We start from the raw sequence: 18,771 nt of genomic DNA, 5'->3' as shown, positions 1-18,771 counted from the left end.
GCAGAAAGCAGTATGTAAAAGAAGTTAAATAAAATAGGGAATAAATTAAGTCAATTGAGGGTGTGAAAAATCTCTTCCAATAACTGATTCATCATGCTGTTGTCATTCTTGCGAATAGAATAGAGTAAAGTGGAGAAAAATCAGACTCCCTTTGTCACAAAACCCTTCTCTCCTCTGTAGGGCAAGGCTATGTCACAGCCAAGCTGAAGTGAGGCATAGATTGCTGATGGCTGTGCTCTTGAGGTTAGACAGTGGACTGCTTACACCTGCAAGGGCACCTTGTTAATGCCACCAAGCCTGTACAGTCTCTTATTCTCCATTGAGAAAGAACTGTGTGTCTGTCAGTCCAGTAGATCTCAGTGTTATAGTATGTCTCCTCACTTTGTCAATATATTCATCCTTAAAAATTCAGTGTACATTCCTTGCTGTAATATATCCTAATTAAATCAATGCAGACCATGCTCAATTAGATTACATGGGTCAGATTACGACAATCACATTGTTTATTTTCATAGCAAGGTGGAATAATTATGCCTGGAATGTTAGCTTACTTTGGAGATGGGGGATGAGATAGGACAGGCGTGTGAAATCCCTTTGGTTTTGGGTGAAGGCACTTCCGTATGTAACAAGATTACAGACTGGAGTCAGGAAATTATTCTTCAAAATGTGAAGCCTGAAGGCCACCATTTGTCTGGTGAGAATTAAATAAATCAGAATCATAGGACAAGAATGACGTGGACATGGGGTTGTGGATTCTCTTTCCAGGGATGATACTCACCTCGGTTGAAGGTGTGCAGATTCCAACACCACACTCATGACCAATGTGATTTCTGTATTCTCTTGCAGTGGCTAATCTGTCTTCATTTCATAAGGATCATCTCGAATCTCAGTAAGATCCATTGCCAATAACAAATTGTGTTCCAATTGTACGGCCTGATTTAAGTACATGATCTGCGTGCTACTATTTTCAGTTCCTCAGACTGTTCTACAAAAAAAAAACAGCTAATGAGGAAAGTAGGCCAGCCCAACTCTCGAACAGTCTATGGTCTTAGGTGTACGGTCTCAAAGGCTCCCCATGCCACCTCCAGCAGTGCGTACATTTCAAAGGGGCACGTGAATTTGTAGAACAATGCTTTCGGCGCGCAGCATTGCGAGACCTGAAGGTAGAACGGATGCTCCTTTCATCTACTTCATGTTAATTGTTGAGATTAAAAAACATTTATGAGTAGCGTCATTTTATGACACACATACATACAGTGCACATTTAGGAGAGATGTGAACAATAGGCGAAAAAGCACTGGCTTTTGACTGTGCACTGTGACTGCGTTCTTATTATGAATCAAGAATGCAGAAAGTATTCAGAACAGTATTGAGGTCCTTAGTGCAACATTGAGTAACCATTTTCAGAATGCTGTCCTGAATCATTAACCAGGGGGAAATTGTGATCGCTTTAATGGTAATCACTTGTTACTTCGCTGTCCTATGGGAATATTCCATCCTCTTCTGCTGATCAAACCAGAGTCCTTCCTTTCCTCATCTCATCTTCTTGCACATCATCTTCTGCACATCTATCACTCCACTGTTTAATTGCTAAATTGTAATTATTTCACCACTATGGCCTATTTATTGCCTTTGTCTCCCTAATCTTACTACATTTGCACACACTGTATATCGATTTTTCTATTGTGTTATTGACTGTACGTTTGTTTATCCCATGTGTAACTCTGTTGTTTTTGTCGCACCGCTTTGCTTTATCTTGGCCAGGTCGCAATTGTAAATGAGAACTTGTTAACTTGTTTACCTGGTTAAATAAAGGTGAAATCATTTTTAAAAAGTTAACAATTATCCACACGCCTCCAGCAGAAACCTTCCATAGATGGGGATCCTAATAAAATACCAAGATAACAAATAGATCCTTCTGCATTACATTTTTATGCTTGGCATCCTTGAATAAGTGTTCGCTCAATAGGCCCTGATTTGAAACCAGAAGAGTTATTTTAAAGCAATAAACACGTCGGCTTTTTCCTCATAAACATTCCCTCCAACTTTCTCCCCTACCTTCCATAGTCATGATGTCAAAGTCATGTGGGACTTGTTACATCAAGGAGGAAAGGAGGATGACAAATGCTATGATAGAAAAGGCTCAGCGTCCCTAGCCGCGTCCTCCGAGCATGCGCAGACCAGCTGGCCGGTGTGTTTACGGACATATATCAATCGCTCCCTATCCCAGTCTGCTTACCCCACATGCTTCGAGTTGGCCACCATTGTTCCTGTAACCAAAAATGCAAAGGTAACTGAACTTAATTACTACTGCTCCGTAGCACTCACTTCTGTCATCATGAAGTGCTTTGAGAGACTAGTCAAGGATCATATCACCACCACCTTACCTGTCACCCTAGACCCACTTCAATCTGCTTACCGCCACCATCCACAGATGATGCAATTGCCATCACACTGCACACTGCCCTATCTCATCTGGACAAGAGGAATGTAAGAATGCTGTTCATTGACTATAGCTCAGCATTCAACAACATAGTTCCCTCCAAGCTCATCATTAAGCTTGAAGCCCTGGGTCTGAACCCCGCCCTGTGCCATTGGGTCCTGGACTTCCTGACGGGCTTCCCCCAGGTGGTGTAGGTAGGAAACAACATCTCCACTTCGCTGATCCTCAACACTGGGGCCCCACAAGGGTGCATGCTCAGCCCCCTCCTGTACTCCTACAGGGAGGAGGTGAGGGTACTCGGAGTGTGATATCAGAAAAACAACCTCTCACTCAACATCAATAAAGCAAAAGAGATGATCGTGAACTTCAGGAAACAACAGAGGGAGCACCCCCCTATCCACATCGACGGGACAGCAGTGGAGAAGGTGGAACGTTTTAAGTTCCTCAGTGTAAACATCACGGACAAACTAAAATGGTCCACCCACACAGACAGTGTGGTGAAGAAGGCGCCTCTTCAACCTCAGGAGGCTGAAGAAATTTGTCTTGTCACCTAAAACCCTCAAACTTTTACTGATGCCCAATTGAGAGCATCCTGTCGGGCTGCATCACCGCCTGGTACAGCAACTGCACCGCCCACAACTGCCGGGCTCTCCAGAGAATGGTGCGGTCTGCACAACGCATCACCGGGGGCAAACTACTTGCCTTCCAGGACACCTACACCACCCGATGTCACAGGAAGGCCAAAAAGATTATCAAAGACAACAACCACCCGAGCCACTGCCTGTTCAAACCGCTACCGTCCAGAAGGCGAGGTCAGTAGAGAGACTGAAAAACAGGTTCTACCTCAAGGCCATCAGACTGTTAAACAGCCATCCCTAACACAGAGAGGCTGCTGCCTACATACAGACTTGAAATCATTGGCCACTTTAATAAATGGATCACTAGTCACTTTAATAATGCCACTTTAATAATGTTTACATATCTTGCGTTACTCATCTCATATGTATATACTGTATTTTATACCATCTATTGCACCTTGCCAATGCCACTCTCACTGTCGGAACTAGAAGCACAAGCATTTCACTACACTCGCAATAACATCTGCTAACCATGTGTATGTGAACAATAACATTTGATTTGACGTCACTTTACACTTGATTGCTCATTACTGTCAACTGTCAACGTTGCACTGAACTACCACTTGTCAATGTAATATCCCATTCATAATAATAATAATAACCCTGCTTTTGTTGTTGTTGAGATTTACTTATCTCTTTAGCATTTTACGATATTTCAATGAGATTCTGTTTAAACCAGAACACATACCAATACATTTTCAGTAAATATTTGTTTAAATCCACACTAGAGACTATTAAACGGCCATCAAATGTCAACCTGAACCTCTATGTGCCATCCATTACCAGGCATGCAGCTTTTACATTGACTCCGGTCTTATTGATTACCCGGGAAAGTGGAGGAAGAATGGAGGGCTACTGATCACAAAGGGTGAGAGAACGACAACTTTGGTGGCATCATCTCTCCCCTTGTTTGTTCTGAGCCAAAATGGGTCATTTGTTGCAAACATGAACCGAATAAAGGTCTACGTGGTGCTGAGTTAGCAGCACCTGCTGCTGGGACACTGTGTGTGCCAAATCCTGGGAAAGTTACACATCAAATCAAATCAAATCAAATTAAATTTTATTTGTCACATACACATGGTTAGCAGATGTTAATGCGAGTGTAGCGAAATGCTTGTGCTTCTAGTTCCGACAATGCAGTAATAACAAGTAATCTAACTAACAATTCCAAAACTACTGTCTTGTACACAGTGTAAGGGGATAAAGAATATGTACATAAGGATATATGAATGAGTGATGGTACAGAGCAGCATAGGCAAGATACAGTAGATGGTATCGAGTACAGTATGTACAAATGAGATGAGTATGTAAACAAAGTGGCATAGTTTAAAGTGGCTAGTGATACATGTATTACATAAGGATACAGTCGATGATATAGAGTACAGTATATACGTATGCATATGAGATGAATAATGTAGGGTAAGTAACATTATATAAGGTAGCATTGTTTAAAGTGGCTAGTCCTATTTACATCATTTCCCATCAATTCCCATTATTAAAGTGGCTGGAGTTGAGTCAGTGTCAGTGTGTTGGCAGCAGCCACTCAGTGTTAGTGGTGGCTGTTTAACAGTCTGATGGCCTTGAGATAGAAGCTGTTTTTCAGTCTCTCGGTCCCAGCTTTGATGCACCTGTACTGACCTCGCCTTCTGGATGATAGCGGGGTGAACAGGCAGTGGCTCGGGTGGTTGATGTCCTTGATGATCTTTATGGCCTTCCAGTGACATCGGGTGGTGTAGATGTCCTGGAGGGCAGGTAGTTTGCCCCCGGTGATGCGTTGTGCAGACCTCACTACCCTCTGGAGAGCCTTACGGTTGAGAGCGGTGCAGTTGCCATACCAGGCGGTGATACAGCCCGCCAGGATGCTCTCGATTGTGCATCTGTAGAAGTTTGTGAGTGCTTTTGGTGACAAGCCGAATTTCTTCAGCCTCCTGAGGTTGAAGAGGCGCTGCTGCGCCTTCTTCACGATGCTGTCTGTGTGAGTGGACCAATTCAGTTTGTCTGTGATGTGTATGCCGAGGAACTTAAAACTTTCTACCCTCTCCACTACTGTTCCATCGATGTGGATAGGGGGGTGTTCCCTCTGCTGTTTCCTGAAGTCCACAATCATCTCCTTAGTTTTGTTGACGTTGAGTGTGAGGTTATTTTCCTGACACCACACTCCGAGGGCCCTCACCTCCTCCCTGTAGGCCGTCTCGTCGTTGTTGGTAATCAAGCCTACCACTGTTGTGTCGTCCGCAAACTTGATGATTGAGTTGGAGGCGTGCGTGGCCACGCAGTCGTGGGTGAACAGGGAGTACAGGAGAGGGCTCAGAACGCACCCTTGTGGGGCCCCAGTGTTGAGGATCAGCGGGGAGGAGATGTTGTTGCCTACCCTCACCACCTGGGGGCGGCCCGTCAGGAAGTCCAGTACCCAGTTGCACAGGGCGGGGTCGAGACCCAGGGTCTCGAGCTTGATGACGAGCTTGGAGGGTACTATGGTGTTGAATGCCGAGCTGTAGTCGATGAACAGCATTCTCACATAGGTATTCCTCTTGTCCAGATGGGTTAGGGCAGTGTGCAGTGTGGTTGAGATTGCATCGTCTGTGGACCTATTTGGGCGGTAAGCAAATTGGAGTGGGTCTAGGGTGTCAGGTAGGGTGGAGGTGATATGGTCCTTGACTTGTCTCTCAAAGCACTTCATGATGACGGATGTGAGTGCTACGGGGCGGTAGTCGTTTAGCTCAGTTACCTTAGCTTTCTTGGGAACAGGAACAATGGTGGCCCTCTTGAAGCATGTGGGAACAGCAGACTGGTATAGGGATTGATTGAATATGTCCGTAAACACACCGGCCAGCTGGTCTTGAGGGATGGCTCATTTAAATATGTGCAGTAGGAACAGAATGTGACATTTGAATGAGAATATAAAATAAGTATCGTTAGATACATTTCAAATTGAAGGCATTACATGCTATTCTTCTTCCACCCTCTTCCCCACTCAGAATGAGGATAATGACCATAACCATGTGGATGAGTGTGAAATTGGCAACATTGTTGCAATATAACAAAGCCCTTCAGTGATTAAACCCTGACAGGCTCTCTCCTCCTCTTTCATGTGAACACGCACACACACACACACACACACACACACACACACACACACACACACACACACACACACACGCACACACACACGCACACACACACGCACACATACACACACACACACAACCATTATGCACACATGCAAACAAACATTCACAAACATCCAATTAGAAAATATAGGCACATTCTGTAAACACATGATCTGTTTGAGATACATGGAAGACCATGCCAAGATATCACATCAAAAATCCCCCCCACCTTTTCCAATCCCCCCCTTGTGTCCCCCCGCTTCCGAAAATGCCTTAGTAGAGGAGCGCTCTGCAGTTCCAGAGTCTCCCTGATCAGATGAGGAGCCCCTTTATCACTCTCATATCCTCCAGTGAGTGTGTATATATATGTGGGTGTGCTGCTTACACAGCCTCCCAGACAGCAGCAGCAGGTTGATACACACAAAGACAGTTCCTGGTGCAGAAGCTCTTTTGGATAACTTTGAGCATTTCTCTCCTACAGCACAGTCTACTACACAGAGGTAAGGACACCTCTAATGAAGGATCACTGCAGTATAGAGGGGGCTACTTTTTTTTATCTTGCATGAAGTAGACGTTGTGCATTTTAGAATCTTGTTGCGTCCAAGCAACATGTGTTATTTGTCCGCACCGATCTACAGCAACATCAATACGGAATCTGGACGGGGTGCCAAACACTGCTGAGTATATAGGAATGTATCATTTTATCTAGCATGTACCCCTCTTCATCTCAGGGAGGTGAGAGGATTGCTGTAGCCTTGAGATTGTGGTTTATTAGTTGACTCCAGCAACAATGCTCTCTGCCGATGTTCATCTCCTGCTGTGTTCTCAATGTCTCTTCCTTTGTTCATATTTGAGTGTTTCCAATGCATAGACCAGAAGGAGGTAATACCATCTCGTAGGCGGATGCGTGGGCATGGCATATAGAATATTCATCTACAGCACATGGAGAATGCTAACAAACAAAGAGCACCTCCTATCATCTCCCACCCAATCCCAGGTTAAGGTTGATCTGTCAACAGCAGTGGGAGGTATAGAGAAGAAAGGAGATAATTAAACACAGAGGGGGGCTTTAATCTTATCCAATTCCAATTGGTACATAAAAGCAGAAAGAAACATAGAGACAAACGCAAACTCGGTCAGGCAGGTGTCCTAGTCAGAGGGAGTTGATGTTTTGATTTTCTTTCTTCAAAATGTGAGTGGGAGGATTACAGGCTCAGTCGTACACACATTCGGCAGAGTTGCCACTACGCATGTAGCTAAGTATCTAGATCTCTGGTTTTAACCACATAAGTTTACAATACAAAACAAGACTGTTAAATGTCAAAGTGTTTGATATTTCACACAGAGGTAATATCAATGTCATTATGGTATTTTATTTTTTGTTGCTAATATTAAATCTCCCTCATTTTTAAATGTTCCAGCGCAACACTGCAGAGGTTTATGATACTGTAGGATGGAGGGATCTGGAAGGATAATTGTGCATAATTTACTGCATTGACTGATAGGAACTAGGAACATAAGCATTTCCCTGCACACACCAGAACACCTGCTAAACTGTGTACACGACCAATCAAATTTGATTTTATGATAATACTGATGGGAGTATCATGTATAATGAGTACCCATACCATGTTCATCAAGGAAAGAGAGAAGTGGGCCTGACAGTTTCATCAATGGTGTAAAGTACTTAAGTAAAAAATACTTTAAAGTACTACTTAAGTCGTTTTTTTTTGTATTTATATTTTTGACAACTTTTGCTTCACTGCATTCCAAAAGAAAATAAATGTACTTATGTACTTTTTACTCCATACATTTTCCCTGACCTCCAAAAGTACTCGTTACATTTTGAATGCTTAGCAGGACAGGAAAATGGTCTAATTCACACACTTATCAATAATCCCTGGTCATCCCTACTGCCTCTGATCTGACGGACTCACTAAACACATCCTAAAGTTTGTAAATTATGTCTGCGTGTTAGTGTGCCCCTGGCTAGCCGTGAATTAAAAAAAACAAGAAAATGGCACTGTCTGGTTTGCTTAATATAAGGAATGTGAAATTATTTATACTTTTGATACTTAAGTATATTTAAAACCAAATACTTTTAGACTTTTACTCAAGTAGGATTTTACTGGGTGACTTTCACTTTTACCTGAGTCCTTTTAGTATTAAGATATCTTTACTTTTACTCAAGTATGACAATTGGGTACTTTTTCCACCAACAACCACTGCCCATACATTGTCCCATGGGCAGTGGTTGTTGTGTAGAGGTCCCTTCAGTCCCCAAACAGTGTCTGTGTTTGATACTCTTTGCTGCGAGTCTTCCCTTTAAATCTTGAGACCCATTTGAATCCAGTCCAACTATGGACCCGTTTGGGGAGCTGTCAAGTCAACTTCTCAGTGAGCCTCTTCTCTTCACACAATCAATATGTGAGATTCTCACCAAGTGTCTTGCTCCTGTTGGTAGGGTGTAGATCGAACACAAACCGTGCTTCGCTGTTAATGGACTGTGTCTCTGTACTCCTGAGTCATTACTGCTGTCGCATTATAAATGATGGAACTGTGCATCAAGGGCCAGTCCAGGGAGAGCTTTTCCTCTCTGTTTTTTAATCATGGTGGTATGCGCAAAACGTCAAATAGTTTCACAGATACAGATTAATTCTCAAGCCTGACATTTTAAAAAGCTCTTTGCTCTCATTTCCCCCTGTTGCTGGTTCTCTCTCTCCTCCCCCTTTTCTCTCGTTTGAGCCAATGACCCCAGATGGGGACAGATCCATGCCTCGTGTTAAAAGGCTCCACTTGAGCAGTGAGATGACATCTGGCGAGGATGTGACTAATAAGAGGGACAGAAGCGGCAGGGACCCGTCGTGTGATCTCAGATACCAGGGTCCTCTGACTGAAGTCTGCATTTTATTATCACATCCACACTCAGGGGTCGATGTACTAAAATTGGCTTTAACCATTGGTCAGTCGCCCTGCGCTGTCAAAGAACATATCCATCTGATCCCCAATGTCAGTGGTGCAAAGATGATAAAAACCATCCATATTCAAAGCAGATATCATGGCACAAGGCGAGACGCGGATGCAGACACAGGAGGCAGATGGTTGGAGTTTTACAATATTTATTAATGCAATAAGGCAAGAGAATGGTCGTGGACAGGAAAAAGAGTCCAAAAGGTACCGAAGGGGAGGCAGAATCAAGGCCGGAGCAGACAGGATGATCAGGCAGGCGGGGAAAGCAGTCCAGAGTCAGACAGGGTTCTAAACCGGGAAGACTATCAAAAAGAGAATAGGAAAAAGGAGTACGGGAAAAACACGCTGGTTGACTTGACGAACATACAAGACGAACCGGCACAGAGAGACAGGAAACACAGGGATAAATACGCTGGGGAAAATAAGCGACACCTGGAGGGGGTGGAGACCATCACAGGAACAGGTGAAACAGATCTGGGCGTGACAGCAGGTCACTAAGCAGAAATGTACATTTTGGAAATGCAGAGAAGGGTGGTGAGTTTATTGAGAGGAAAAACTTAACCTTAGCTTAAATGTACAATAACATGAAATGTACGCACATCTTCCATTGATAAATGCACCAACTAAGCAAATGAACTGTTGTTCATAGATCAATGATAGGATGACAAAAGTTATGGTATCAGAAATATGTCTGGTGCCTACAGGATTGTAACTATGGCATAGTGGCGGTACACCTCATTGTCATGTATGATTTACATGAATTACCACTGATAACTGGAATTAGGATTGAGCAGGTTATATTCAGAGGCTGATCATATGGGAGAGAGGGGGCTATTTCACCAATCTCATTGAGATTGCCTCTCATTACCTTTAGCAATGCTGTGGCAACGATGTTCTTTGAACACGTAAAAACACATTTCACACGTAAGTCTAGTTTTAGTTACTGTGAAAATGTAGGCTTTTAACTTGTTTGGTTTTTCTCTGTTAATTTTCACGAGTGGGATATACAGTATTATCCTCTGTGTAGTATATCCTGTAAGTGGAAATATAATAAGAATCATACAATAAAAATAGGAATAAATAAGAGAAGCCACTTCTCATATTTGAAAATAGACCAGCAAAAAAATGAGAATGCAACAAACAAATACAGATTTTGGTCAAAGTTTGAATATGGATATGATTCCACTGTGTTTTTATTTCATTTTAACATTGGTGTATCATATAACATGAACCTGAAATATGCTGTAGCAACATGATGTCTGATTAACATAATCCTACATAAACAACTCCTGGGTGGCTGTTACTTTTAGGTTATTTTTAAGAGGTGGTTATGCTGGGTTATTGAAAACCTAATTATCAGGGCATAATTATAAACACTGTTGATGTTTACCCTTGACAGTGGTGCTATTGCCACGGTCATGTGCTTGCGAAAATGTGTTTGTGCTTGATTACATGTTTTTGTGGGTCAATGCCAAATGTCGAGGTTTTTGTGATCCTGTCTTCAATGCAAATAGTCTGATTAGATGTTCAGGAGTCTTATGGCTTTTGTGGGGAAGCTGTTTAGAAGCCTCTTGGACCTAGACTTGGCGCTCTGGTACCGCTTACCGTGCGGTAGCAGAGAGGACAGTCTATGACTAGGGTGACTGGAGTCTTTGACAATTTTTAGGGCCTTCCTCTGACACCGCCTGGTATAGAGGTCCTGGATGGCAAGGAGCTTAGCCCCAGTAATGTACTGGGCCATTTGCACTACCCTCTGTAGTGCCTTGCGGTCAGAGGCCCGACGGTCCTGCGGTCAGTTGCCATACCAGGCAGTGATGTAACCAGTCAGGATGCTCTCAACGGTTTTGTCGTGCCCTCTTCACGACTGTCTTGGTGTGCTTGGACCATGTTAATTTGAACACCAAGGAACTTCAAGCTCTCAACCTGCTCCACTGCAGCCCAGTCGATGGGAATGGGGGCGTGCTCGGCCCTCTTTTTCCTGTAGTCCACAATCATCTCCTATGTCTCGATCACATTGAGGGAGAGGTTGTTGTCCTGGCACCACACGGCCAGGTCTCTGACCTCCCTATAGGCTGTCTCGTCGTTGTCGGTGATCAGGCCTACCACTGTTGTGTCATCGGCAAACTTAATGATGGTGTTGAAGTCGTGCCTGGCCATGCAGTCATGAGTGAACAGGGAGTACAGGAGGGGACTGAGCACACACCCATGAGGGGCCCATGTGTTGAGGATCAGTGTGGCGGATGTATTGTTCCCTACCCTTACCACCTGGATCCAGTTGCAGATGGAGGTGTTTAGTCCCAGGCTCCTTAGCTTATTGATGAGCTTTGAACGCTGTAGTCAGTGAATAGCATTCTCACATAGGTGTTCCTTCTGTCCAGGTGGGAAAGGGCAGGGTGGAGTGCAATAGAGATGCATCATCTGTGGATCTGTTGGGGCGGTACACAAATTAGAGTGGGTCTAGGGTTTCTGGAACAATGGTGTTGATGTGAGCCATGACCAGCCTTTCAAAGCACTTCATGGCTACAGACGTGAGTGCTACGGGTCGGTAGGCATTTAGGCAGGTTACCTTAGTGTTCTTGGACACAGGCACTGTGGTGGTCTGCTTAAAACATTTTGGTATTACAGACTCGGACAGGGAGAGGTTGAAAATGTCAGTGAAGAGAATCTTGAGAATCAGAGAATATTGTTTCTCATGGTTTAAGAGTCTTTAGGCGCCTTTTGTCGAACTCCAAGTGGGTTGTCATGTACCGTTTAATGAGGAGTGGCTTCCGTCTGGCCAGTCTATCATAAAGCCCTAATTGGTGGAATGCTGCAAAGATTGGTGTCCTTCTGGAAGTTTCTCCCATCTCCACAGATCAACTCTGGAGCTCTGTCAGAGTGACCATCGGGTTCTTGGTCATCTCCCTGACCAAGGCCCTTCTCCCCCAATTGCTCAGTTAGGATGGGCAGCCAGCTCTAGGAAGAGTCTTGGTGGTTCCAAATGTATTCCATTTAAGAATGACGGAGGCCACTGTGTTCTTGGGAACCTTTAATGCTGCAGAAATGTTTTCGTACCATTCCCCAGATCTGTGCCTCAACACAATCCTGTCTCGGCGCTCTACAGATAATTCCTTCAACCTCATGACTTGGTTCTTGCTCTGACGTGCACTGTCAACTGTGGGACCTTATATAGACAGGTGTGTACCTTTCCAAATCATGTCCAATCAATTGAATTTACCCCAGGTGGACTCCAATCAAGTTGTAGAAATGTCTCAAGGATGATTAATGGAAACAGGATGCACCCGAACTCAATTTTGAGTCTCATATCAAAGATCAAAGAGTCTGAATACTAATGTAAATAAGGTATGTGTTTATTTTTAATACATTTGCAAAAAATTCTAAAAACCTGTTTTTGCTTTGTCATTATGGGGTATTGTGTGTAGATTGATGAGGAAAAAACAATAATTTAATACATTTTAGAATAACGTAACAAAATGTGGAATAAGTAAAGGGGTTAAGGGTGAATACTTTGCGAATGCCCTGTATGTTGCACATATAAATTATATTTGTTATATATTATGTGACATTTTACTTGAGTATACTACGAGAATATTTAAACTTCCAGAAATTGATTAATATCATTGCAAACGTACGATAGGCTAATATTTACATTTAAGTAATATCCCTTAACTGAGAGTCTACTATTGCTTTTATCTAAATTAACATTCTACAACCTAGGCCCACTTATGGATCCATCGACACTCCAGGGATGAGACTATTTGGCCACCAATGGGACTTATTCATTTCTGAGCATTTGTTTGTTATCACCTCTAGCAGATGGCTCAGCGTGGTGGAATGCTTTTCACCGACAGAATTAAAGTGAGGAAATGCTGCTCATTCTAACTTATTTTGGACTCTCATAGCCCCTGGTTATTGCACAGAGTCCCTAAAAAGACATGCAAACACTCAAAATAGATTTCAAAATATTAAATAATTACAAAGCTATCAACATTCAAAATAGAAGTGATTATGTATTCTGTTGAATAGAAAAACATAATTGTAAATGCCTCCAATGTAATTGAAGATGTGATGAATATCTACACAGAGAATGTCACATTCAGGGCAAGACTCGGCCCTCAGTCAGCTTGCCATTTACATTTATTCACAAGCGATTGATTCATCTTTGGATGGAAACAGGGATGCTGCGTTCATGGAGCAGGTTTCAACATGTCACTCTGCATCAACCATGAAGAAATGAGCAACCTCTTTGCAGCATGCTAGTCAAATGCAGAATGCAGCAAATCCTTGAGGCTGCTGTCATACAATACTAGAACTGTCGTTCACCGATAGCCTCACAGTACTTAAAGAGCAGCTGACCCCCCCCCCCCCCCCCCAAAAAAAAAAATATCCATCTAGTTGAAAACGGCCTATGTTGCATTAATTTTAGTCAGTGTACAAATGTACTACAATGTGTAAATAATATAAGTTTTATCATAAAGTCAGTATCTTCCAAAACTGAGATTTGCAACAGCTGTTATAATGAAAAAGGTTTGATTCACATGGCCTGACCATAATTAGCACTGTGAGCTGGAGACTCGTCTCTAGTCAGGAAAGGGTTAACGCATGTAATTGGATGAATGGATATTGTGGTTCGCCACCGCGTCTAATTACACAGCGTTGGGAACTTCTCCAGAACAAACCGGGAGGATTGCCTTTGTACCGCATTCCTAGTTCCATTGGATACTTCAGTGGTGATTTCGATCATGCCCACTAACACCGGATGGTAACGCCTAGGGAGAATTGTCAAGCACGGATAAACAGCTGCAGTGATTGTGCTCGATCAAATTGCACGGCAGAACCTACAGACAGTGAGACAGACCTGCCAACATCACTCAGCGCCCCAACTTGTTTACATAAGATAACACGTCACCAATGTTATGTTGAAAGAACACAATTGGCTGATAAGATCTTTATCGAGTGGCCACTTGCTAATGTGTTTGATGGTGTTCATTGAGTCTACCACTGTTTCGGTCACAATAAGAATTGATACGTTGCGCACACATCCCGACTACTTGTCAACATTCCAAAATTCATACCAATTCGCAAGCATCTTGTGTTCTGCCGCGACCTGTTGTATAACATGATTTGCTATGAAACTCTGCTAGACGGACACTCCGGTAATAGACAGTGAGAAAGTTGGAAGAAAAAAACAACCGTCCAAATTAATTAGAGATTTATTTTAGATGAATTCGGGCTATTTTTGAGGGCGAACTCTTGCGACCGTGACTCGAGAAGGACAAGCAGCAATACCTGCTAGAGTACGATATAGCAAACATAACACCCACGTCGAATCACACCGCCAAGACGCAAATCTCGTTCACCAACCCCTTCAATGACAGAGGAAAGGAAGATAACTATGTGTATTGTGTTCATGTCAGTCCAAGTGCTGTTTATAAATAGTCTCATCAATCCCATGGGATCTCATGTTTTTCTGTTTAATTCCTTCTTTTCTGTTTGAAATTATAAGACTCCCCATGGAGTAACCTACTGTATGTCAATAAAGTACATTTAAGACATTGTCTGAAACTCCTTCTGACAGGTCCACTTCTGTTACGGCTTTAGTGATGACTCTACACAGGCAGGAAGAGAAGATCTCATTAGACAAATAGATGTTTTGAACTTTAGTAGCCGGACTAGGAAATTACTGTATGATATCGAAATCTGCCTGCATTGATCCTAAAATCAATATTTACTGCAACACACACAGACATTTGACAGATGACAGGACCTAGTAGACCAGGCTTTTTTTTTTTTACCCTCAATAAAAAAGAAACAGTCCGATTAGCGTGACTTTGTATTTTGGATCAAGTCTTTAAATGGTGGACATAATAATGCTCACTGACTATAATAACTTGCACATAAAGAATGTTAAAACATTTATAAAGATGCAATTATAAAAAAAGGATCGGGACAGCAGCTTAATTCCTTTCAGTGATGTTGATCACTGGCGTGTTTCAAAGCAAGCCCCTTTGTCAAAGCACCATCACATTTACAAAGATATTGGGATCAGCATACTGTAGTGATGAGACAGGAGAGAATTAAGTCATGATATAATTGATGTTGAGTAAATGTATGACTTTGGGTGCAGATGAAGGTGTGTTTTCTCCAGTTGGTTTGGCACCTCGGCCAGTGGAGGGCAAATATTCTTGTCTCTCTTTTTGTTCCTTCATTTAGCCAGGTAAAATTAAATGCTAATTAGGAACGTATTAATGCTGCTTCCGTTTTGGGATAAACATATTTTCAAAGCAAGTGTCTCAGAGAAGATTCAATTTTCTATGGATCCAGGTGGTATTGAATCACTAATAACAATCTCACTTGTTTCTGATTTTACTTCTCAATTGAGCTGGCAAAGCCTTGAGCTATTCGATTGTTGACTTACAGTCAATTCATATATAACCTGCACCATGGTATCACACTGCTACGGAACTGTTTTTTAACATCCACGCAGTGCTCTCTTTTGGTCTGCTATGGTATATCTGTTGTGTATTATACTGAGATTAAGCACCTGACTTTGTTGTTTAATTAACTGGGCCAACCTTTTTCCCAACAGGAAAGATGACTACACCAGCTAGCCGTCTCCTGATTGGCCTGATGTGTCAGGTAACCTGCACGTGGGCCTTCGCTCGCCTGCCCGAGGATGCAGAACTGCGTTCTGCCTTTTCAGTGGCACGCACCAGCAGCATGGAGGGTGGACCAAAGATGGTGGTGACCTTTGACAAGGAGTATGTTAACATCGGTGGGGACTTTGATCCAAAGGCAGGCATGTTCCGCTGCCGCATCCCCGGAGCATACTACTTCTCCTTCACAGTGGGGAAGTTCCCCAGTCGTGACCTGTCAGTCATGCTAATGAAGAACAGGAATGAGGTGCAGGCAATTGTGTATGATGAGAATGCGGGAGAGGAGCGTAAGGTGCAGAGCCAAAGCGCCATGCTGCAGCTGGACTTTGGTGACACAGTCTGGCTCCGCCTTCACGGTGATCCCCGCTATGCCATCTACAGCAACACAGGTCACTACACCACCTTTAACGGCTACCTAATCTACCCTGACACCTACACCTTCCAAGACCGCAAGCACGAGGACCCAACTCCCATGTATGGAAACGAGGCAAATGCCAATGACCACACCCTAACAGACCAGGATGGGCTGGGAGAAAGGGACAACGTAGAGAAGAGAGAGGAGGTAGAGGATAAAGAGGAGGACCAGAGGTCAGCCTTCTCCGTTGGCCGCACTCAGAGCATCGTAGGGGTGGACCAGGGCTTCACAGAGCACCGTCCTATCTCCTTTGACACAGACTTTGTCAACATTGGCGCTGACTTTAATGTCACCGAAGGTGTATTCACCTGCCGTATTCCAGGAGCCTACTTCTTCTCCTTCAATGCTGGCAAGCTTCCCCACAAAACCCTGTCAATCAAGCTGATGAAGAACCACCTGGAGGTGCAGGCCATGATCTACGATGACAGTGACACTGAGAAGGCTCTGCAGAGCCAAAGTCTGATGCTGTCTCTGCGCCGTGGTGATATCGTCTGGCTTTATAGCCACCAGCGCGATGGCTTTGGAGCATACAGCAACCATGCCAAGTATATAACCTTCACTGGCTTCCTGGTCTATCCAGAAATACAAAAACTAGCCACCAATCAGCAGTAACAGCAGAGCCGGAAGCCATAAGGGACAGTGTCAAGAACACAGTTGGCTGTGGACCTACTACACTCAATTATTCTGTCCAGCTAATTCTTTCAATGGGTTTACTTTGTCAAACTCCAACTTGCAGTCTTGAATTAATGAAGATGTTACTACATGCTATTTTTGCTATTTTCAGGATATGATGTCTCAGTTAATACTTATCTGGATTTTTTAACATACCTTTATCAATGTCTTGAAAGGCATTGTCAAATAATGGGGACACTTGTTTTGTGTCAAATTTAGTATTTTTCCTTCATTTTAGAGTGAGTTTCTGATAAGGCCAGTGTCAGATCACAATTAAATAAAATGGCATTTTGAACCAAAAAGCATGACCAACACTTAGAATAAATGTCCTGTTACAGTGCAGGGCTGTCCATTGGACCAATACAGACACCATACTCATCCTTGTTGTAGCTTGAAATCTGCTAGTTTTGGACCTCGGGGCACCAGGCTCATAATTTGATTTCTAACTTAGCAGAGTTTAATTTATTTCCTCAGCTGGTGACCGCTGTGGAGAAAATTGAATTGCCTATATCATCCCTTATGATAATCGTGCCGGTTTAATTCACACACCCCGAGAGAGAAAAATGCTGTTATAATTGTGCCAGACTTCAGCAAATTAGTCTGTTTGAGAGGTCATTTAAACAACATATAAAAAATAGCATATAGTCCAATTATAATGTTAATTTTACTCCCCAGCAAATACTGTATTTTGATTCTCCACGTCACACCCTGATCTGTTTCACCTGTTTTATGCTTGTCTCCACCCCCCCACCAGGTCTCTCCCATTTGTCCCCATTATCCCCTGTATATTTATACAAGTGTTTTCTGTTTGTCAGTTGCCAGTTAGTCTTGTCAGTGTGTTTTTTCCCTGTTTGAGTCACTGTTTTCTAGTCTTCCCGGTTCTGACTGCTCTGACCCTGCCTGCTGTTCTGTACCTCATTGACTCTGCCCTGGATTACTGACCTCTACCTGCCCCCTTGTATAATAAATATTATGAGAACTGTACTATCTGCCTCCTGTGTCTGCATCTGGGTCATATCCTGAGCATCTTATCAAAAGGAATTAACACAATGTGACACTTACTGAATAATGAGAGACTATTTCAGTAATAGTTAGTCCCCCTATTAATGGTCATCTACTATGCCAATAGCAGGTTGATTTTTGTCATGAATCTTGCCCTGGATGTCATTTATGGTCTTAATTTAAGGTTAGGCATTAGGGTTAGCAATGTAGTTAAGGTTATGTTTAAAATCAGATTTTATGACTTTGTGGCTGTGCCAGCTAGTGACCACTCAGCAGAGCTGCCTCCAGAACAAGATTCATGAAGAAAAACACTTACCTGCCTGTGATTGCGGTGTCAGGCATATACTCACTCCTGCGGTGCTGCCCTCACACAACCTACTTTTGGAGCACATCCTTCGTCACACTCTTGACTCCCTAATGCCCAAGTGTCACTAATCGTGGCAACTTTTGTACCCTGAGGGTGGAATGACTTTTTCAATACAGCGAATTTAAAAATATGAAAAGGATGTATAATTTTTCAATTTCTATGGGAAAATTGTAGTTTAGCATTTGCTTTGTAGCTCTATTTTCAATCATTATGTGCATGGACTGCAATAGGAAATAGTCATCGAGTGGGCCAAATTTGTATAACAGCTTTAATTATATTTAACCACTAGCAAGCCATCAGAGACTCTGGGTTCGCGCCCAGGCTCTGTCGTAACCAGCCGCGACCGGGAGGTCCGTGGGGCGACGCACAATTGGCCTAGCGCCCTCCGGGTTAGGGAGGGCTTGGCCAGTAGGGATGTCCTTGTCTCATCGCGCACCAGCGACTCCTGTGGCGGACCGGGCGCAGTGTGCGCTAGCCAAGGTTGCCAGGTGCACAGTG

General features: G+C 43.2%; 1 protein-coding gene across 1 annotated transcript; it reads left to right on the top strand.

Moving 5' to 3' along the window:
- The first annotated feature begins 6,598 nt into the window (after positions 1–6,598).
- On the top strand, positions 6,599–17,888 carry LOC139384797 (complement C1q tumor necrosis factor-related protein 4-like). Its single transcript, XM_071129679.1, has 2 exons — positions 6,599–6,691; positions 15,751–17,888. The coding sequence occupies exon 2, from the start codon at positions 15,756–15,758 to the stop codon at positions 16,842–16,844; it is 1,089 nt and encodes a 362-aa protein (XP_070985780.1). The 5' UTR covers positions 6,599–6,691; positions 15,751–15,755; the 3' UTR covers positions 16,845–17,888.
- Positions 17,889–18,771: the final 883 nt, after the last annotated feature.

Source organism: Oncorhynchus clarkii, chromosome 26 (genome assembly GCF_045791955.1).
Source record: "Oncorhynchus clarkii lewisi isolate Uvic-CL-2024 chromosome 26, UVic_Ocla_1.0, whole genome shotgun sequence".
Lineage (NCBI taxonomy): Eukaryota > Metazoa > Chordata > Actinopteri > Salmoniformes > Salmonidae > Oncorhynchus > Oncorhynchus clarkii.
This window is presented reverse-complemented; position numbering and strand designations above follow the sequence as displayed.